A 23036-nucleotide genomic window follows, 5' to 3' on the forward strand; every position below is an offset into this window, starting at 1 on the left:
GTTATTTAGGCGAAACAAAAGATATGACAGTCCTATTGTGCTGCACTTAATTGTTCCAGTCAGATCATTTTAAGCTCAGGTGATTCTGCTTTTGTACTGTTCATATCATCAGTGCTGTGTGCTGCGCTCAGCCACATTCACAAGCTGATCTGTGTTTTGATAGATCTTTGTGGGATTTTACCCCATTAGGCTGATTGTTGATGGTCCTGCATCATGATTAAAACCTCATCTTATACAACAGAAGCAGGCCAAATCTGCCACACGTGGAACTCTGCAGAAGTGGGCCTGTGTCAATTAATAAAGGAAGTGTATTCATCCTAATCCTACGCAGGCGGAGTAAGCACTCTCCAACATAAAGCACACAAGTGTATTCGACATTATGTATGCATGCCGCATGTATCCCTGCACACAATATGTAGGGAAAGCGTGGGGAGGATTGAGGGGTTACGTGGAGTCGACCGAGGGAGGGAAGTGGGAGGTAATCGGATTAAAGTGAGTTTGGTTCAAATTGAGGCTTTTGACAGCAGGTTCTGCACTCGGTCACAAGTAGCCATCCACAGCGGACCTCTTCATCATTCACTGGGAGTAAGGAAGGCAGCAGAGCAACAGCCAACATGCCAGTTGACTTGAACGGATATTGGAAAATGATTTCCAATGAGAACTTCGAGGAATACCTGAAGGCTCTTGGTGAGTTTGTAGGAGGCGATAAAGGAGGATAGGCCTGGTACAGATGAAAGCATGGGAGCAAACATACCATCATTAGAGCTCTTAAAAGCAAAGTTGGCATTTTAGATACATAAAATCCTAATATTTCAACTGTAGTAGAACAAGACTGCAGCCATCTTGTGTTATGTTTCATGTCTCACATTGTAGCAGTACAATAACGAGAGACATCCAAATTTATTGACATACCTAATATCTTCCAGTTACTTTTACGCAATAACTAAAGTTATTGTCAACAATACTGGGCATTTATTAAATCTTAACCCAACAAAAATGTTCCACCTTACCTCAAAATAAACAAGCTGGATTGAAAAACGTCATATCAACACAACTGCATCACACAACTTTAAAAATCTGTGCATACATGTGTGAGTCTCTTGTCATGTTTCTCATTCATTTTCCTCTTGCAGATGTAAACGTTGCCATCAGGAAAATTGCCACCCTGCTGAAGCCTGACAAGGACATCACCCACGATGGGGACCACATAATCATCAAAACCCTCAGCACCTTCAAAAACTACAACATGGACTTCTATGTGGGCAAAGAGTTTGAGGAGGATCTGTCTGGAGTGGACGACAGGAAGTGCATGGTGAGCATTTAGAGCTGATGTATCCAGAGGGGATTTAATACAATTTAAAGGTCCCACACTGAACTCATTTTCAGGTTCATACTTGTATTTGGGGTTTCTACTAGAACATGTTTACATGCTTTAATGTTCATAAAACAATATATTTGTCTCATGCTGTCGGTCTGAATGTACCTGTACTCACCCTCTGTCTGGAACGCTCCATTTTAGCTCCTGTCTCTATAAGCCCCTCTCCTGTAAAGCCCACTCTGCTCCGATTGGTCAGTTTTTACTGTTTTTTTTTTTACATGTGTTATCAGCATCTCTGCACCATCATTGCAGCCGAGTAATCACAGTAACAACAATGTAGCAGTAGTTTCTACCTTTATACAGTACGGTTGTGGCATGACAACCTCACGGAAGTCCTGACGGCATGTTTATGGCGACCTGGTCTCACTCAGAAGTCAGCGAAATCCGATGCATGGGCAGTGACTTGCGGTGTCAGACACTGCAAAAACACAAAAAAGCGGTCCTTTAACGTCATGGCATGATACGCAGCTGGTCACCATAATAATTTAACGACACTCGGCAGTGTCGGGGGGAAACACGGCGGGAAAAGAACGGATGTTAAGGTGACGAAAGTCAGAGCAGGGCAGGCGTGATGGGTGGTGGATGGGTCCAACAAACACGGACTGTCACCTGGGAGAGCGGTGTTTGTGTCCTTTAAGATTCTAAAGCCAAACCCTGTTTTTTTTCCTAAACCTAGCCACCTACTTTTGTTGCCTAAACCCAACAACGTGCGTTAGTTTTTGGACAAAAAAAAAGGTCAATTTGCGTTGTTGTGCTGACGTAGTGTGTCTATTTTGAAAGAGACTGTATGTAAACGGTAAATTTCCTGTGAAAATGGAAGTGTATTTTGAAAGAAGACAATGCATTTGAGAGGCAGAACTTGACATGGCGTCCCAGAACATCAACAACCAACGTACTCAGGGTACCTTGCACACTGTATCTGGATGTGGAAGGTCCAACAGTTTCTAAGTATGGCCTGTGCATTTCTTCTTGATACCCTGACAGTATTTATATAGCACCTAAACCTACTGTAATATCTAACTCACAGTATGAGACCTTTAATGAATAAACACGTGATACATTACTGTTTCAAACTTCTACGAAACCTGTTAAACCTTCACGTTCTCCCATTAGTGCAAACCCCTGTAAACTAACTTTTCCTCTGTGGCGTCCCTCCAGACTATAATGAGCATATGGTGGGCTGAGGTTTTATACAAAACTTTCTACTTACGAAACTTTCCTCAAACTTTTCACACCTGTGTCAGTGAATTGATGTAATGAAGACCGGTGTCAGATACTGCACGAGAAGAAGTGGGGGAGCCAAAGAAATGAGTCAAGACTCACATTCTTTTAATCAGATTGTGTCCCTGAATACTGAATAGGATCAAAGATTATCTGTGGTCCCCCTTGAAAAAGGTTTTTTTTTGGTATGCTGATAGGCTGATTATAGATAAGCTATAAGCTGTTTGGATGAGAGAAAAAGGGTCATGTGCGTCTGTATGTGCAGATTGTATCGCAGTAATTATTTTTAATAGGGGTGCAGGAATACGGAGCCTCTCGCTCGGCATATAAATGTTTGAATCTATATGTTCACACATCCACATTGTTAAAGCCTCCACTGTTGCATCCTGTGTTATAATCCCATTTTCTACGTGACTTGTGACCCCATGCAGACCACCATCACCTGGGAGGGAGACAAGCTGGTGTGCGTGCAGAAGGGAGAGATTGAAGGAAGAGGCTGGACCCACTGGGTGGATGGTGATGAGCTTCATCTGGTAAGAGAACACCAGCTCCTGCCATGAATATTAATGTATGCAATTTGGACACTTTAAACCAAATCCAAAATGCCTCTCAGCACTGTATGTGCAGAGCATATATTTTTATGTTTGAGAATTGGCCCACTAGCTCCGGTGGTACTAACATTAGACCGTGCGAGGTGCATGTGTAACTCGTTTACTGCCAAGGAAATCATATTATTTCTGCATAAGGAACTGCCTCTAAAGGTAAAACAGACTTAAGTATTTTGCTTCTTAAGTGCAACTCATTTATTCTGTATTTCTGTCTGTCACCACGAACCGAGACCTCCAGTGATCCGGCACATATCAACATCTGCCACTGCCATGTTATTCTCTTGACTTTTTCAATCTCATTTCTGTTAGTACTTCAATAACTTTTATTTTCTCCTCTGTGAAATTCATAGTGCGGCCCAGTGTGGCCTGTAATGAAACCATTAGCATCTGAAAAGACTTTAAAGTAATGACTAGCACATTACCATTTTCATTAGCTCAGCATTATCAGATTTCCCTCTGTGTGATTACTGCTATCAAAGATAAGCAAAACAATCTGCCAAATTATTTGGTTTAAGTGATGCCAACAGATGTTTTCAATCAGCGGCCATGAAATTAGTTATTAGTTGGAAGTTCCCAGGAGCTGGAGGAGGGTTTGAATGTGGAGCAACAGTGGCCTCTGGTGGCAGGAAATACATTGCAAGGTGGATGAAAGAATTTTGTCCCAGACACACACAAGCACAAATGTATTTTAATGGTGGATTTCTATGCTAAATGCACTCATAAATCATTATCTATCTATCTATCTATCTATCTATCTATCTATATATATATATATATATATATATATATATATATAAACATTAGGATACTTTATTATGTGTTGTTTTTTTCTGTCCATTTCAATGGATGGAGAATGTGAATGCAGAAATCAACAAATAGTAAAAATGACAATAAATGGCCTAACAGATCCACCCACCCTAACAGAGTTTATTAATTTTTCATGAATGGTTAACGCATATCAACAAATAAAGTAAATTTAAAAAAATAATAAAATGAAGTGGATAGCAAGGTGGTGCAGTGGTTAGCATTGTCACCTCACAGCAAGAGGGTTCCTGGCTCGAACCTACGTGGGGGGCTCGAACCCCTGGGGTGGAGGAGCCCCCCCTGTGCGGACCCTGCATGTTCTCTCCGTGTCAGCGTGGGTTTTCTCCGGGTGCTCCGGCTTCCTCCCACAGTCCAAAGACATGCAGGTTAATTGGTGACTCTAAATTGTCCCAAGGTGTGAATGTGAGTGTGAATGGTTGTCTGTCTCTATGTGTCAGCCCTGTGATAGTCTGGTGACCTGTCCAGTTGGGATAGGTTCCAGCCCCCTGCGACCCCTAACAGGATAAGCAGTTATGGAAAGTGAATGAATGAATAAATAAAGTGATCCTTTTAAACACATTGCATATTAATTTTGTATTGTGTTTGCCATCACGACTCAAAATATGCTCAATTTCTGAACTATCTACAGAAATAGTATGTTAAAAAAATAGTATATTTTGTAGACATAATCCATAGAATACATTATAACCTGAGTGTATTCTTAGAAAATGTAATCAGAACAATATTTTCCTATTTGAACAGTATTTCCCTTTCTATTTCTTGATGACATTCAGACTCCTGTTCATTCCAATGTACAAATTTTTTTGAAAAAATCCTTAGTAAAAGCTCTTTCATATGATTTTTGACATGTATAAGTAATATAATATTACATGTATGAACACAAATTATATACTTTAACATGATTAACAGCCAGAAACGAGCCTTGCGCTTTCTCCTCGCCTCACAGTCAGCCATGCTTGTTGAAAAAGGAGGTGTGACTCTACTGCTTTCCACTTTAGCTGGTGTGGAACACTGTGATTGGCTTACAGACATCCCATCAAAGAAGTCTGTACACTTGGGTTGAGTCAGAGGACAGTAGTTATAGATCTAGAAGTCCTAGAAAAGTTACATCCACTGGAACAGATGGGGGATCTGAACACGATAGAAAGTTGTTGCTGTTTTTTGTACCCTAAATCAGAGGTTCCCAACTGGTCCAGCCGCAGGGTCCAGATTTCTCCTTGGTCATTAGTTCAAGGTCCACACAGTTTAATATATTCAGTGTCGTACTTGAGTTTGGACATGTTGTTGAGCTAGTGTCCATGCATCTTTTACCTACAATAGACCAATCCTCAGTCCCTCCCACCCATAGTAACTGCTGCTAAGTCAGACAAATCTTTGTAAGTGATTGTATGACTGAGGGAAGACAGTAGGGCCTAGGATCCTCCATCTGATCATTCCCATTAGTCAAAATTACAGTCTGAGTCTGTTTGAATCTAAGAATGTGTCAGTCTAAAAACTCTAATTGTCTTTTGTTCTCTGCAGGAGCTGAGAGCTGCGGGAGTTGTTAGCAAGCAGGTCTTCAAGAAGACTTAAGATGGGTCTTATTGGACGAGACAGCGCTCCCGGCTGACATCGACCTAAAGAAACACCAGACACATACCATCCAACCTCCCTTTGGTCCATTTGTACACTCCTTCACCTCTCCGTCCACCCATGTTTTCTGTTATGCATATTATTTTCATGAAGCACACATTTATATTCCATCAAGACTGTTGCTCTTCTCTCAGTGCGTAACATGCAGTACTGTATATCTGTCTCAGGGTGGGTGCTCTTCTGATTAACAAGTTTAGATGTGTTGGACGCATGCAGCTGATCTGATGGGTGACCACTGTGAAAGTAAAGGATGGCAGTGATGTCAAGAGAGCAGTGGGTTAATCCAGTTTTAGTTCTTTGAATGCTGTGAATGGAAAAATGAAAGTGTTTGAGGGCTGTAAACATCTGTGCTACTGATGTTTAGTCTCCAGAATTTATATCAGATATGATGTGTGTATTTATCCGTCCTAATTGCTTTGGGAATGTGCCATTGATAGTGAATCAACCAATAAAGTAAGCAGTGCTCAATAATTTGATTTGTCTTTTTCTGAGAGTTTAAACCTGACGTTTATTTTGCTAAACCGAGGAAAGCAAATGATTTGTTTGGCAGCTCAGTCATAGAGAGGCAAACCATTTAAATGACTGGTTGATGTTAAGTTTCACAGGCCAACAGATCAGCTGTCTGAAGCTCCTTTTTATCACAAAATGCCTTTCCAGACATGCACGAGGAATCTGAAGGCCTCTTCTTAAGAAATTTCAGTGAGTGAAGTGAAGCCTGTGGAGCTTCGGCCAGACAACTCGAGCCACGCTGTGCTCTGAATCAGCTTATCTGTCAGCTCACTTTGTGCATTGCCATTACCAATTGGGCCGTCTGTATAAACTGTCCAACTCACTTGCTCATTCTTTGCTGCTACTGCTGTTGCTGCTGCTGCTCACCCTGCTGTTCAGCCTCCTGCCGCTTCTTGTGCATTCACGCCCCACCACCACCCCTGTGTCTACCTGCGGAGCTCTGTTTATTTATGGTTCCCCAGGGGGTTGTTATTGATCTCTCCCTGCTCTTGCTTTGGCTGGTTGAAAAAAATTATGGTCTCAGAGAGGGGTCGAAACGGAGTCTGGCGCCAGGGTAAAATCTGCATTTGCATTTATTCTCAATAAAACGTTTCCACTAAGTGCAGGGGTGGTCTGGCGGAAAGTCAGTAACTCAACTCTTATTTTTATCAGCAATCAACAGGCGAGCAGCTCAATACAGCAGAGGATTTTCAGCCGTTGATTTTGGTCCAACTCTGCTGAAAATTATGTTTTTCTTATTGCTATTTCACTTCAGTGTTTGACCTTCACTGTACAGAATGATGTCTGCGCAGAATGTGACATGAGGAGACTGCTTTCACATTTATCTGCTGAAAGAAGGAAAGTTTCTCCGGGTGCACTTTAAATCTGTGTTTAAGGTGTGTATGCATCATTTTGTGACATTACAACTTGCTTGTAGAATAAACCATGGTTCCATGGACACTTACATACTGTACACAGAGAGTGGACAGTGAGTAGGAGACATCTTCTGTCCAGCTGTAAACAGTCTATTGAGTAGAATTTAGGGAGATGTATGAGCATAAATTAAATATAATAATTATAACTATATTTTCATTAGTGTATAATCACTGGACACTAAGAATAGTTGTGTTTTCGTTACCTTAGAATGAGTCATTCATATCCACATACAGAGTGGGTCCTCTTCTGTGGAGTTTGCCATGTTGTTTCTACAGTAGCCCAGAATGGACAAACCAAACACTGGCTCTAGATAGGGCCATTTGCGTTTTCACCTCAGCCATTGTAGCTCTCTTATGTGCTTCGCACACAGGAGAGTTTCCAGTTGGTTGCAATCTGCAACCTCTCCACTAGATGCTTCTGTATTATCTTTGTTTTTTAAGAAAATCCTGCATTATATATCTTTAACAGTTCTGTATACGTCATTCAGAACATTAATTGAAGTATTTGCTATGTAAAGATATAGTGAAATAACAGTGTCCTGAGAAGAGAATGAAGTCGCTGTCGCTTTGCACTGCGCTTGTATGGCAGTAAAGGGCAGTTACCGCTGATAACTGCAACGGTGGCGTTGCAAAAGTGTAAAACCCTCCCTCCAGTTCCCCTACAGATTAGCTCTGTCAGCACTGTTGCTGTTGTAAGCACTGTTAGCACGGTTAGCTGCTAGCCGCTGGTTCAGTTACTACCATGTTGAGAACCGTATGCAGACAATGTCTGCTCAGACTGTGATTCGAACATATACTCTAAATGATAGATAGATAGATAGATAGATAGATAGAATTATTTCCAAAAATCAGCATAAATGCTGATTTTTTAAAACTTGAAAACCAGTTGAACTTTATTAACCTCCATGCTCAAAGTTCGGGGATTCTGGATTAGCATGTGAACTTCAGAAAAAGAACAAACAGAGAGCGCACACTGTTGGCAGATGTTACAAAACAGCTTCTCCTGTCTGTACATTGTACAGTGACCATCACTGCAGCGTCTGCATGTGTATGTGTGTAAAAGTGCATGTGTGTACATGAGAAGTGGTGTGTGTGTGTGTGTGTGTGTGTGTGTGTGTGTGTGTGTGTGTGTGTGTGTGTGTGCGTGTGTCACATATGCCCTTCACAACCTCCCCCACTGATCGCACAGAGACTGAAAGAAGAGGGTGAGTTTCCCCCTCCCCCTCCAAAACAACTGCCCCTGCCAATCCCCTTCAAGCCATAAACTCACTTATCAATAGTTCTCTGCCCTCATGCCCCCTGACTCGTATAAAGCAGGACGACACCCTGCACCTTCCCCCTCCATACTCCGTCTAAAGTCTACACACCAGCTGCCAACATGCCTGCAGACTTCAGTGGGAAGTGGATACTGGAAACCAATGATAAATTTGAGGAGTATTTGAAAGTGCTGGGTAAGAAACTTTTAATCTGGGTGGGCTTCATTTTGCTCAAGATGTTAAAGTAGTGTTTCAGGGTGATGTTGCAGGTTGCACAAGCTGCACAGAGAACAAAATCATCCAATTTTGTGGTCTTATAATTTTTAAAAAAGTGTTTGTCCCTTGTGTTCAATCTAATCTGAAGGTAATGCAAAAATGTTTTTCTGCAGCATTTATCTCACCTCTGAATATTGAGTATACAACAATTATGATGTAAAATACTAAAAATATTCAGATTTGAATATCATACCTTGTCAGCTGTATCATTTGTCATGGACATTGGGTCTTGATTTCTGCATCATTAACACAATTAAAGGCCTAATTTTCAACAAAAATATTACGTATAAACATAGAAGTGAGTCAAACTCTCAGCACTACATCTATTCCTATCAAGAATTTAATTAAGTACAATAATCTGTCTGTTCTGCCCTTGTATGATGAAGTCTCTGTATTCTGACTCTAGATATTGACTTTGCCACAAGGAAAATTGCCATCTCGCTGTCTCAGACCAAAGTGGTATCCCAAAATGGAGACAAGTTTGAATTCAAAACGCTGAGCACCTTCAGGAATTATGAGCTCTCCTTCACTGTAGGGGTTGAGTTTGATGAGTACACCAAAGGACTCGACAGCAGAAACATCAAGGTGGGTCGACCTCTCATTTATGGAGTCCTTGAAGGGATAAGAGTCAAGGATAGCTTATGTGATGAGTCAGTATTTCCCATTATACCTCTTGATTGTATGATAATGAGAACGTGTTATCTGTGCATATGCAGGGTAGAGATTGGCCTGTGGTTGCTGTGTGTAACATCAGTGCTGAAAACAGATGCAACAAACAGTGTACAGATGATAAAAAATGCCCAGTGACTTGCAGAGATGCACCGTTACACTGAGTGCCAACGGGGGAACGACATATGAAAAATAAGTCCAGGGAAAAGGAAGGTTTAAATATCTTATTAATATCTTCAGTCTCTCCTTAAATCACTGACATCCAACTGCTTCTTTGCACAAAATGCATCAGATACTTGCAGGTATTTTAGCCATACCATTTTCATGCCACAGAGGGCATAGAAAATGCTGTTGTGAGGGTCAATTGTATAAATGAAATAAGTGGAGACCTGTTTTTACAGGTCAGTATGTTAAAGTGTATTAAACTGGTTATTAGTTGATAGTGTATGCTCAGTTATTATTTTGAGACCACTTATTAGTGACAATTGTCATTTCAGAGGCACATTTCAGAAATATAACTAGATTAAAAAAAGCTAATATTATCAGTCTATACTGAAGGCATTCAGCGCTAATTACACGTCAACTGGAAAAGCAACCCTAAACTGGTGAGTCTTAATGGCAGCAGTAGCCATCAGGTTAGAGGAGTTAGCCTGTGAGTGGTAAAAGTTGTCATTTCAGAGGGGAAGGCAGGTAATTTTAGTGACAGGCAGTGGTGGAATGTAACTAAGTACATTTACTCAAGTACAGTACAAATTCAGTGTACTTGCACCTTACTTCAGTATTTACATGTTCTGCAACTTTCTACTTCTACTCCATTAGGCCTACATCTCAGCAGCACATATTGTATTTGTTACCCACTCACTACATGTGTCTAAAAGCTTTAGCTACACATTACTTACTAAATTACAAATTTTCATACCTTTATTACCCAAATCTGGTGATTCTGAAATTAAAATTTTCTAATAAACTAAGGATTTAAGGTTTCTTATGCAGGGCCGCTCATAAGAGGGCAAAGTTTCTGGGGCCAAGCCACAGAGGGGGCCCATGCAGGACAGCAATTATCATGTCAGGGGCGTAAATATAGACAGTGAAGGCAGTGCGGTTGCACTGGGGCCCATGAGGTGGGGGGCCGATAGAGAGAATGGGCCCTCTAACAATGTGTTGGGTGGAGAATGGGCTGTTATAAGTCACTGCATGACTTCAACCTTGAAAATATGCCTGTGTTCAAAGAAGAACTCCCATTAAATTAAAAACCGTGCCATTTTGCTATATATTTCCTCAAAAAAGGCAAACCCATCTTAGTCCTGTTTCTTTTGTAAAATAGTCTATAGCATCTGTAACAAATCATATGCTTATTCAAAATAAACTATAATAAACTATTAAAACTGTTAAATCAAACCAATAATTTCTTATTTTCTTTGATATTTCTTGTCATACACAGATATGCACTGATGATTGTTGGGTACTATGTTTGTTGATGTTATCCAATGTGAAGTCTCTGATCATGTGATGAGAGGATATGTGCACAATAGCGTGCATTGGGGCGCGTCACAGCTACCTTATGCCACTGAATCATGTTCATCCTAAAGATAACCAATGATGACCACATATTATTTCAAACCAAAATATTCACCATTACCTTCTATAAGAAGGAAAATAGACATTGTATTTATCCTTGCTTTCATAAAATGTAGCCTGAATATTAAAAACTCCCTCTTCTGAAAATGGTATGGGCTTTTTTTTGTCTTTCTTTTTTTTTTTTTTTTTAAAACGCAACCAGTGTGAAAAAAAATGCTGGCGTGGACATGACCCGAAAAATTTACTGATCTAAACTAGGATAGAAGAGACGGATCATGTGCGTGCTTTGATATGTGTTAAGCAGCTTTTTGGAGGGCCCTTCACTAGACCTTTTCAGGGGCCCTGCTATTTCTATGGGCCAGCCTGCCTTTAAATTCCCCTACTACTTAAGCTTAATAAACTCTTTAAAAACCCTCTCTTGTTGAATATGATGCAGCACTGTCGATTAAACTACTTAACAGTGTATAAAGTTAAATTAGCACAACACCTACAGCAGTAAAATGAAACATACACACTAATGCAGCAGTAAGATTAACACAAAAAACATCATATATCATAGTAAAATGGACACAATCAATACCTTTACTTTAAGTACTTTAAGTACATTTGGCTGATATTTAGATAACTCAACTTAAATAATGTTTTTAATGCAGGACCTTTAATTGTAGTAGAGTATTTTCACTGTGCTGTAATAATATTTAAGTAAAGGATCTGAATACTTTTTCTACCACTGGTGACAGGCTTATCTGCAGAGGAGTGAATAAATACTTAAAATATGTGTTCAATAATTAATTAAGTTCACTGTTTAATGAGCGCACTATACGTTGTCTGGTAGTGTCTGGTGACCTGGGAGGGGGACAAGCTGGTGTGCACTCAGAAAGGAGAGAAGGCAAACCGTGGCTGGAAACACTGGATCGAAGGAGGCAAACTCTACCTGGTGGGTTCACTATCTGTCATATTAATTAGATTTCTGTTGAAATATTTGAGCCTAGCTGATGGATAAAGGAGATATGTGTTGGATTAGTGGGATGTATTGTGCAGCAGAATGTGATTGTTGAGTCTGATGAGGACAGTTTTATCACAGTTATTGCTCTAATCTTTCCCTCTTGTCCTCCACAGGAGCTGACGTGTGAAGATGTAGTTTGTGTTCAGGTGTTCAAGAGGAAAGAATAAAAGGCAAATATCTGTTTTAGGTTTTCATTCCCTCAGTAAAGTATTTGTTTGCTCCTTAATAACATGTTTTCCTACATACGTACAAAACAAATAAAGGTGCTTTTCAGACATACATATCATGTTGTCAATGAGCAGAGACAAACCTGTTACTGCAATAAATAAACTTTAAATCTGAGTGTTCACAGTGGGCATAACATCAGAGGAAGTGACAGTACTGTTTGACAGAGGAGAGTGAAAGAATAACCTCACACAAGGTGCTAACTAACCAGTATTTTTCATTCTGAAACACTTGTAATCAACATAACCTGACATATCTCTTGTTGAGGGGTTTTAACAGCTGCCTGTGAAGTCACATACAAAAAGACTGATTTAGAAAGGTTTTAACTTTCACATTGTTTATCAGTTACACACTGCATTGAACACAGCTTACAGTCACTACAGTGGGGCATTTTATAAACCAATGCTTGAATCGCCATCTGCTGGAACAATATGGTAGTAAGTGAGAGGAGATGACCTCTAATAATAAAAGAGTGTAGGTTTTGTTTCTACATTGGAGAGGACAAACGTGAAATGGGGGTTTGGGGTCGTCAAGCACTTAATTTCCTGCATTCTTGTGATTTTTTTATGCACCAGTTTGCGCCTTTTCTGCATCGATTCACAATGTAAATGTCTTTAATTCTGTCAAAATAAAAGTCCTCTGCTACTTTCATGTTTTTACTGGGGGAGACAAATGCACAAGGGTCCATAAATTGTTTCCTACACCCCCACATCCCCAAAATATATACATAATATTATAATAACCAAAGGATGTAAGCCTCAGAAATTACAGCTTTGAACTCTGTTCATATAGAGCAGTGTGTAACTTTCTGTGTCAGGAAAGGTTGATGTGACTGATAATACCTCTACTACTACTATTATTAAGAAGCAAATTGATTTAAAGTGGCATATTTAATTCATATTTAATTTATTTATTTACTTATTTCATTTAATATCTAACTATTTTATTATTTATTGTGAAATAAATCCATACCATATGCATTATACATTGTGCAAAATGATGGTTTGTTGGGAAACTAGTGGCTAGATGGTCAAGTATATTTGAATCATTAACACTCCTCCTCACTTACTAGGATCAGTTTGTACTCTTCAGGGTGCACATGATGTTTTGTAAAAAAAAAATGAATGACAGCTCTTTGTAATCGGGCCATGCTTTGATGACAGTTGGGTTATAGCAACATTTTCTTGTGACAAGATAATTGTTGGAATCTGTTTACTCATGATCAACAAAACAACTTAACAAGTTATGCTTCTGTATATTTTTGCTACGATGAGGAAAAAGTAATAAAAAAAAGAACGTTTTCATTGCAAACATCAAATTCAGTGCAATATCAGTGTCCTCAGTCTCCTCTATAGTGTAATGAATTTAATTTAATCAACTCAGTGATGAGGAATTTGAAAAATTATGTCCCACCAGAGGCGTAAAGTAGTTACAAGGGGCCCCAGTGCATGCTACATGACAGGCCCTCAGGCATTATGCTATGGTTACTTAGGGTTATGCGCCTAAACTAGCTACCGTTTAATCTTATCATCACATTATCATCAAATAGAGACTTGATATTGACTTGATAACACCAACATACATATGACCCAGGTATTATCATGGCATATATATGACAAAAATACCAATGGAAATAAGAGATTATTTGTTTAATTAATTAGTTTATGTTGAGTAAGCATATATTTTGTAACATATTTTGTTATAGATTCTTACTGACTATTTAAAAAGAGAAAAAGAAAACAATATGATGGAGATGGGTTTACCTTTTCAAAGGTATATCTGGCAAATGGCAAATGGAGTTTGTCTTTAAACAGGCATATTTCAAAGGTAGCAATCTAAATTACTCACAAAGGCCTGTCCTTTGCCTAACATATGCTTGGAGGGCTCCCTCTCTTTATGGGTCCCCTCACCCCATGGGCCCCAGTGCAACCACCCCACCACTGTCCATATTTACGCCTCTGCCTCCCATTAAGGTCCTCTCCATTGCTCAGTTAATCTCAGAAAATAGAGCAAATTAGTAATCTGAAAACATCTTGATGTAACGTCATCTCAGCGTGACATAAAACTACTGACAGCAACAAACTGGGCAGATTTTTACTCCCTGTCATCGTGTCATCCATCGCCTGTTGCAGACAGCAGCATTTCATGTCACGTCACCACTTCCAGCACAACTCTCGCGAGATTGGGTTTCAGGAAGTTCCACGTCAGTATCCAGTGCTCTGTTCACTGAAGTCGCAACATTTGGACCCCGATAGCAACTGTTTGCAACTCATTTATTTGATCTTATTGCGACAACACGGGGATAAAACATGGTAAGATACATTTACAGGAGTTCCCGGCATGTTTTGTTTTCTTACATGTCATCTAAAGGTCCCGGTGTATTTTTAAAAGGACAGTGAAACTGGCAAATAATAATGCATTATTGTAAATAGCTTAGCGGCTAACTAGCTTCAGTTAGCACGAGAGCTTGTAGCTAACGGCTGTTAACGTTTATAACAATGGTTGTTTGTGAGCTTTATGTGTGCTTACAGTAGTTTTGAGTCCATTGTCGATTTAATTATTATAGGATGTATGCGTGTAGGATTGTTGGGATCATTTAAATATATTAGGACCAGTGTTAGCATGCTAACGGTTTTTGGCTTTACTGTCCTGTTATTCCGGAGCTATACGTTGACGCTACTGTGTTTAATAAATCCTTAAATGCCCGTGTAAGGTCACTCAAGTTGAGAGTTTGAACGGTGTAGGAAATGACTTTGACGTCCTCTGGCTTTTCAGCCTCTGAGGCTGGACATTAAGCGGAGGCTGACAGCCAGGTCAGACCGAGTGAAGAGTGTGGACCTTCACCCAACCGAGCCATGGATGCTGGCCAGTCTGTACAACGGCAGTGTCTGTGTGTGGAACCACGAAACACAGGTGGGATCACAAATCAATGGGCCATCCATACAGAGTTTCACCCCACAGTATGGAAACACATCCTCTCTTGAATGTGTCATTTTGTAGCCAAAGACTGACATCACAAACACATAGAAGCAGTTATGATACTGTGAACCTGAACTGAATCTGTAATGTCCTTTTTTCTAGACTCTTGTCAAGACCTTTGAAGTATGTGACCTCCCTGTCAGAGCATCCAAATTTGTGGCAAGGAAGAACTGGGTCATTACAGGAGCGGTGAGTTACGTCCATTGTTTGTGTAGTGATCACAACTCTGACAGTTGTCATCTATAACACCAGTCTTCATACAAGTTAATAGTATAAACAGAGTGTGAGCTTTTGTTTAATTTGGCGTTGTGTTATGTGGGCAGTGGTGTCACATCACAGTGTTTGCATTTAGCCTTTACGTCTGATTATCTTGCTATACGTTTTTCTTGTTGTGTTAGACTCAAATATCATATGCTAATGGCAGATTCTGTAATGTATTTTGCTCATTTGTCTTTTTCATGTGTCAATTAACCTAATAACCTGTCTATTCATAAGTTAATATTCAAACTGTTTTCCCTGCACAGGATGACATGCAGATCCGAGTGTTCAACTACAACACCTTGGAGCGTGTCCACATGTTTGAGGCCCACTCGGACTACATCCGATGCATTGCTGTCCATCCCACCCAGCCCTATATCCTCACCAGCAGTGGTACGCTTGTACACTTATGATATTAATTGGTACCATATCATTGAGAGACTCAAAAGTCTCTTTATACCAGTGTCTTCAAATGTATGTGTTGCGTTGACATGCATGAATGTATTTCTCTTTCTGTGCAGATGACATGTTGATCAAGCTGTGGGACTGGGAGAAGAAGTGGTCGTGCAGCCAGGTGTTTGAGGGTCATACTCACTATGTCATGCAGATTGTCATCAACCCCAAGGACAACAACCAGTTTGCCAGTGCCTCCCTGGACAGGACAATTAAGGTAGGTACTGCTTGCTGTTGTCACCTTTACTGCTGCTGATTTATCTTGTCAGTGGGTGAACGCTGCGGACACTCTTGTTTAATGTCTATAGATTTAGCTTGCCTTAAGTACATATAATTAAAGGCCTCTGAAGTGCATTCATTGACTCTTTGTCATGTCCTCTGGGTTGTTCCAGGTTTGGCAGCTAGGCTCTTCGTCTCCCAATTTCACTTTGGAGGGTCACGAGAAAGGAGTCAATTGTATTGACTACTACAGTGGAGGAGACAAACCCTACCTCATCTCAGGGGCTGATGACCGCCAAGTAAAGATCTGGGACTACCAGGTTAGAAAACTTTTAATTCACTTCCTTCTCAGGAAGGTGAGAGTAAGCCACAGAAGACTGATCATAGAACATTTAAGCACTTACAGTCTCATTTCCTGCTTTTGTTTCATTATGTTTAATCAAAAGTCACTGATTACAGCTCACTAAAAGAGCTGGTAGTTCTAAAAAAAAATATGTTTTCCTAATTGATCTGCTACATCCTTTCTGTAAGCATCTTTTTGCATTGTGTCTGTATATAAATGTTTAACTGTTCCTTTGTGTGTTGCAGAACAAGACCTGTGTTCAGACTCTGGAGGGCCACGCCCAGAACGTCTCTTGTGTCAGCTTCCACCCCGAGCTGCCAATCATCATCACTGGATCAGAGGACGGTGAGCAGGAATCCCACTCGTTCACCCCCAGAATGCAGCTCACCTCATGGCCTTATTGATCCTTGCTTCATGCAATGTTACCTCCTCCCTCTGTAGGTACGGTGCGTATCTGGCACTCAAGCACTTACCGCCTGGAGAGCACTCTGAACTATGGCATGGAGAGAGTGTGGTGTGTGTGCGGCCTCAGGGGCTCCAACAATGTGGCGCTGGGCTACGACGAAGGCAGCATCATTATCAAGGTGAGCGGAAGAGAGAGTAATTCTTAAAATATGTATTTGAAACTTTTACACAAGGCACATCCAACCTGCTAAATACAGAAGAAAAATGAGTTGTGCAGAAAAAAACAATCAGCTTACAAAGGAATTTTATCTATAAAAGACATCAAGATGAAATATTTTATGGATATAATCAAAACTTAAATCTTTCTGCTCTGTCTCCCTCTGCTGTGCAGGTGGGTCGGGAGGAGCCAGCAATGTCTATGGATACAAATGGAAAAATCATCTGGGCTAAACACAGTGAAATACAGCAAGCCAACCTGAAGGCCATGGGTGACGCTGAGATCAAGGATGGAGAGAGGCTGCCACTGGCTGTTAAAGACATGGGCAGCTGTGAGATTTACCCCCAAACCATCCAGCATAACCCTAATGGAAGGTATGCACACAGGCCCTTTGACTGGTTATGATTGTAACAAACAGGCAGACATGAGCACTACATATGTTTAACTCTTTTCAGGCAGATTAGAGGTGAATTTAAATAAGATCTCTGTCATTCATTTATGCATTTTTGTGTGCACCAGGTTTGTCGTGGTGTGCGGAGATGGAGAGTATATCATCTACACTGCCATGGCTTTGAGGAACAAGAGCTTTGGCTCAGCACAGGAGTTTGTCTGGGCGCATGACTCATCTGAGTAAGTATGCAGTTTGAATTAGGTGTGATAGGTGTGACTTCGCTGCTTTATACCTCTGTGTCAGTGAGTTAACTGCTATACTCTTTTTTTTTTTTTTTTTTTTTCAACAACAGATATGCCATCAGAGAAAGCAACAGTATCGTCAAAATCTTCAAAAATTTCAAAGAAAAGAAATCTTTCAAGCCTGACTTTGGAGCTGAAGGTAACGTGAACATTGTTGTTTAGATGTGTAGTTTTGGAAGTTGATAGTTCCCACTGCTTTCTTCATTGGTTGTGTTCCCATTCTTCCCTGCAGGGATCTACGGAGGTTTCTTGCTTGGGGTGAGGTCAGTGAATGGCCTGGCATTTTATGACTGGGAGAACACAGAGCTGATCCGCCGCATCGAAATCCAGCCCAAACACGTAAGACTGACTTTTCACTTTCACTTTTTTTTTTTAAATATTAGGGTGTAAAAGTCGTTATATAGTCTTAAATTTTAATTTCTTAGGTCTAAATTACCACAAAAAATTTATATAATTTATGTATCTTTAATTTTCTGTTTGTCAAAATGAGTCATGGCCAAGAAAGGCTGTTTTTTTTATTCGCTCCTTGTTTCTGTCTCATTCTCTACATTGTCATTTTTTTCCCTTATTAATAATTTGTCCAGATCTTCTGGTCAGACTCTGGTGAACTGGTCTGCATCGCCACAGAGGAGTCCTTCTTCATTCTGCGTTACATGTCAGATAAAGTAGCTGCTTCTCAAGAGAACAATGAAGGAGTGACCGAGGATGGTATTGAAGATGCCTTTGAGGTGGGTGCATTTAAGTTAAATCTCAAAGAAGTACTCACTGGGTTTAATATCTGTCCCATTGAATTTTGTTTGTACCCACAAGGTGCTATTCCAGCTTCAACTAAAAACTTTGTGTGCTTGTTTTTTAAATGTGCAGGTCCAGGGAGAGATCCAGGAGATTGTTAAGACTGGACTCTGGGTCGGAGACTGCTTCATCTACACCAGCTCTGTGAACAGACTCAACTACTATGTAGGAGGAGAGATAGTCACTATTGCTCACCTGGACAGGTACAAATACAGCATATAGTTCAGCTTCAATTTAAGTGAGTATATGATTTGCTGAATAAAATGTAATTATGAAAAAATGTAATAGTCTGGAGAAATAGAAGCTTATCTCTAAAAGTTTAATTGGTTGCTGTGAAGGATGCTGCATCTGTTTCACCTGCTGCCTTCTCTCCCTGCAGAACCATGTACCTGCTGGGTTACATTCCAAAAGATGACCGTCTGTACCTGGGAGACAAGGAGCTCAACATTGTCAGCTACTCCCTGCTGGTTTCCGTCCTGGAGTACCAAACTGCTGTCATGAGGAGGGACTTTGGCATGGCTGACAAGGTGCTTCCCACAATTCCTAAAGAGCAGCGCACCAGGGTGGCCCATTTCCTGGAGAAACAGGTAAGGAAATACAGCAGGAGTTGATTTTCTCTGTTATTTAATTGCAGTTTGTGCTTGTAGGATGCTGATAGGTTTTGTTTTTGTTTCTTCAGGGCTTCAAGCAGCAGGCGCTGGCTGTGTCCACAGACCCTGAGCACAGGTTTGAGCTGGCGCTGCAGCTGGGAGAGTTGAAGATCGCCTACCAGCTGGCTGTGGAGGCAGAGGTAAGAGCACACTAGCTGGCTTACCACATCTTCTGACCTTCTAAAAACCTTGCCAGACAATTCACAATGACTCACAAGATTTTCGTCCTCATTACTGATCAGGTCCTCTGTCCAGTACATTTCTAATATTTGTCATTTTAACTCCTGCAGTCGGAGCAGAAGTGGAAGCAGTTGGCGGAGCTGGCTATCAGCAAGTGCCAATTCGGCCTGGCCCAGGAGTGCCTGCACCACGCCCAGGATTACGGTGGCCTGCTCCTCCTTGCCACAGCGTCCGGTAACGCCACAATGGTGGGCAAGCTGGCTGAGGGTGCAGAGAGAGACGGCAAGAACAATGTGGCCTTCATGACCTATTTCCTGCAGGGAAAGTGAGTACCAGCTGAATGTGACATTGGTGGACAAATTGGGGAATAGATGTGTATTGATCACATAAAATTTGTTGTAACTACATATCATCTTTTCTGCACAGTCTGGATCAGTGTTTGGAGCTTCTGATCAGGACAAACCGACTGCCTGAAGCTGCCTTCCTGGCTCGCACCTACCTGCCCAGCCAGGTGTCCCGTGTGGTTAAATTGTGGAGGGAGAACCTCGCTAAGGTCAACCAGAAGGCAGCCGAGTCTTTAGCAGACCCCACAGAGTATGAGAATCTCTTCCCCGGGCTGAAGGAAGCCTTTGCAGCTGAGCATTACCTCCGAGAGTCCTGCTTGGGCACCACTAGGCCTGCCAAAGATTATCCTCTTGTCACGGTGAGTTTTATGTTGACAAATGAGGTAGTGGTGTTGCATGCAGGCAACATTTCTATAGTTGTATCTCAGTCCTCTCTCCTGTATTTTAACAAACTCCAACATTTTTCAGCTCAACGAAGACAGGAATATTCTTGAGGAGGCTCAGGGATACGAGCCCAAAGGAACCTTTATTCCTACTGTCCCCAAGGTTTGTCTGCTCTATCCAACATTTTCTATTCAGCCAACTTTTATCTAATAGTAACCTGAGTACATACATTTTGCAACAGTCAAAACTTTTTCTTAAACTTTATTTGACTCGCTCTTTCCCAGCAGACACATGACAGTGATGAGGAAGTGGCAGCAGCTCCTGTCATCGCTGCAGCGGTAGCAGCTGTGGCGTCTTCACAGCCTGAACCTGTTGTGCCTACAGCAGTGGACAAAGAAGAGGAAGAGGAGGAGGAGGAAGTCCCTGAATTCTCCAAATCACAAAAAGAGGTTGGACATGTTCTCCTTCTGTTTTTGTCTGTTGATTATACTGTCTGTTTATAACCAAAAAAAACTGTGGCATTATGTACTTTTAGGAATATAATACAAGGAAATGTTCTCAATTGGTAGTTATATTCTTGATGAGTAATGCTTATAAAATCTATTTCTCCTTTGTGCGTGTCTTTATGTAGACTCTGGACGAGCTGGAAGTGGACCTGGACAACATGGAGCTTGATGACATCGACACCACAGACGTTAACCTCGATGATGACTTTCTAGATGACTGAGACCTGACGCCACTCTGCTCTCCAGCACTCTTCAGAGCTTATTTAAAAAAGAAGAAGAAGAAGAATGAGACCAAATCCCCTTTTCCCTTTTTTGTATTTGTACGTAAAAATATTATATTGTCAAGCCCGCCCACTGCAGCGGCAGGATTTAAGTAGATAATTATGATGATGATGATAATGATGATGACATCAGTAATGTTTTATTTTCAGAAGAACAGTAGACTCTCCATGTCTATTTCAGACTCTCCATTTTGTACACCTTCTATTGATTGAGTAACTTTCATTAACTGTCCATTGAGCGATATGGTATATTTACTCTTTGCTTTGTAATGTCTGTTATGGCAAATCAAAGTTCATTCAGTCCAATAAATTCCGGTTGCTGTACATATTCACATTTGACTTGAGAGCGTATATTACTAGATGTTAAAACACAGGAGTTCATGATATTAACCTGTCACTTGTGTCATGCCATCTGTCTACATTTATGTAATTGGAGGTGAAGAACTAATTGGTCAGCTTATGTAACTGGCATAGTGCAAATGTAAAAATGCTGGTATAACTCAAGTAAGCTTGATGCCAAATACACTTGAAAAAAGGTATTTCAGACTTAAAGTCAATCACACTACCACAGGTGTTTTCATTTACTCAGGCTAATTAGACCTCTGCTCAGGTTGGGAGGAGCAACAATATGAATTTGAGAAATCCCAAATCCATAAAGTGATTAAAATTGTGAAGGTTTTTTATGGCATTGGTGCAAGAAAATAGAGAAAAGACTGAGATACAAATCACTGTACCTGCCTATAGAGCACTGAGAAGAGGTCATAATAAGCCATGATAATTTAAGGGGTCATGTAAGCAACATTTGGAGCATTAATATGGCAGCAAACCACTATTTGCTATCTAAAGATATGGTGGAGCAACGGTTTCCTTTATCCTCTGGTTCCCCCCTAGTTTACACTGTTAGAACTGTTGTCATGCATTAGCACTGTTTATAGAATTGGCATTGTTAGCTGCTAGCCACTTCACATAGAGCCCCTTTAAAACACCTGGGGGTGTACCAGCTGTGGGTAAGTGTCCTAGGTTTATTATAGTGCTTCTTAAGATGCACAAGGATGTTTCCATTATGCTTTTTTATTTTACTTATTTTTATTTATTCAAGAAAAGGGACAGTGTGAATTAATCAACAGTTTAACAAATGTAAAGGCACCCAAATTATCTGAAAGGATAGTTTTCATCAGCAGTCCCTTCACCAGCTGTAAAAAGGCATCCTAGAACAATTAAAAACAACAATAAAATACAGCAGCAGCAGGTGAGTGCAAATGTTTAAACTGAGTAGCAGGTTGTACTTTGTATGGTAGCCTCAGCCACTAGTGCAGGGGTGTCAAACATAAGACCAGGCCTGGCCCACCAGAGCGTCCAATCCAACCCTCTAGATGACTTTGCACACCAAATGTCAATGCACTTGTGAAGGCTAACAGGTTTCAGGAGCACTTTAAAGAGTGAGCAGATACTTCATGTAAAATTCAGCCTCAGATGCTTTTCACCCTGACCAGAATACAGCTCTCTGAAATAACAATAAGTACTTACTGTGACCATATTCACAGATATTGAAGACTGTGCAAAATACTGTCAACCAGCAGCTTCAGGACAAAAGAATCTGTATCAGACTTCTATATTAGAACAATATTGGTTTAACCCCGTTGCTAAGGCACTGACAGAATTTCAGTAAATTTGTAAATGGTTTGTAAGGCAGGGGATGACTTCACCTGCTTCTTCAATAGCTTCTAGTTTAGTGGAAAATTATGAAAAAATACACATGTAATGAAAGTGAGTAGTAGACTGAGTGAATGTGGAAAAAACAGACATACTGTTGAATGTGCACATCTTTTTTTAGGATATTGCAGGCTGTTCATCATTTGTTTTGAAAATGGATGAACGTTTTCAGAATGTATTTGAAGACGTTTTTATTTGTTGGTTATTATGCAGTGGTTTTGCAGGTCCGGCCCACTTGAGATCAAATTGGGCTGTATGTGGCCCCTGAACTAAAATGAGTTTGACACCCCTGGCTGCAGTGGTGTATGAATGTGTGAATGTAACATGTAGTGTAAAAGCACATTGAGTGGTTGGAAGAGTAGAAAGGCACTATATATAGCACAATCTCTGAGCCATTAATCCCACGTCATATATTCCCAGCCACATCTGGCCCCTCTGGCTGCAGGGGCCTGCTGCCTCTGTCTGTATGACCGCCTCTGTTGACTCATGCACTGCAGCAGGAGTAACGTAAAGCTGTCAGT

General features: G+C 40.7%; 3 protein-coding genes across 4 annotated transcripts in view; all 3 read left to right on the forward strand.

Annotated features, from left to right (window-relative positions):
- LOC125902032 (uncharacterized) overlaps positions 1-12154 on the forward strand; it is a 31016-nt gene extending 18862 nt beyond the window's left edge. The window contains exons 6-12 of the mRNA XM_049598118.1: positions 1134-1312; positions 3031-3132; positions 5554-5582; positions 8406-8539; positions 9027-9205; positions 11703-11804; positions 11987-12154. Of these exons, the coding sequence (XP_049454075.1) occupies positions 1134-1312; positions 3031-3132; positions 5554-5582; positions 8406-8539; positions 9027-9205; positions 11703-11804; positions 11987-12040 (779 nt within the window). The 3' untranslated portion in view covers positions 12041-12154. The remainder of the gene's footprint in view (positions 1-1133; positions 1313-3030; positions 3133-5553; positions 5583-8405; positions 8540-9026; positions 9206-11702; positions 11805-11986) is intronic.
- LOC125901853 (retinol-binding protein 1-like) lies at positions 225-6135 on the forward strand. The gene is made up of 4 exons (XM_049597806.1): positions 225-687; positions 1134-1312; positions 3031-3132; positions 5554-6135. Exons 1-4 carry the CDS (start codon positions 615-617, stop codon positions 5602-5604), a joined length of 405 nt encoding a protein of 134 aa, XP_049453763.1. The 5' UTR covers positions 225-614; the 3' UTR covers positions 5605-6135.
- A 2098-nt stretch (positions 12155-14252) lies between the features above and the next one.
- copb2 (COPI coat complex subunit beta 2) lies at positions 14253-21134 on the forward strand. Of its 2 annotated transcripts, none has more exons than XM_049598622.1 (21): positions 14253-14410; positions 14874-15011; positions 15180-15266; positions 15602-15728; positions 15857-16005; positions 16181-16327; positions 16596-16695; positions 16792-16934; positions 17147-17346; positions 17492-17602; positions 17716-17804; positions 17898-18004; positions 18250-18393; positions 18530-18660; positions 18837-19044; positions 19137-19247; positions 19398-19612; positions 19714-19990; positions 20100-20177; positions 20300-20464; positions 20647-21134. In XM_049598622.1, the coding sequence occupies exons 1-21, from the start codon at positions 14408-14410 to the stop codon at positions 20740-20742; spliced, it is 2826 nt and encodes a 941-aa protein (XP_049454579.1). In that variant the 5' UTR covers positions 14253-14407; the 3' UTR covers positions 20743-21134. The 2 variants fall into 2 exon arrangements, with proteins under 2 accessions (XP_049454579.1, XP_049454580.1); XM_049598623.1 differs by having other exon boundaries at positions 20303-20464.
- Positions 21135-23036: the final 1902 nt, after the last annotated feature.

The sequence above is a fragment of the Epinephelus fuscoguttatus genome, linkage group LG15 (assembly GCF_011397635.1).
Source record: "Epinephelus fuscoguttatus linkage group LG15, E.fuscoguttatus.final_Chr_v1".
Taxonomy (NCBI): Eukaryota; Metazoa; Chordata; class Actinopteri; order Perciformes; family Serranidae; genus Epinephelus; species Epinephelus fuscoguttatus.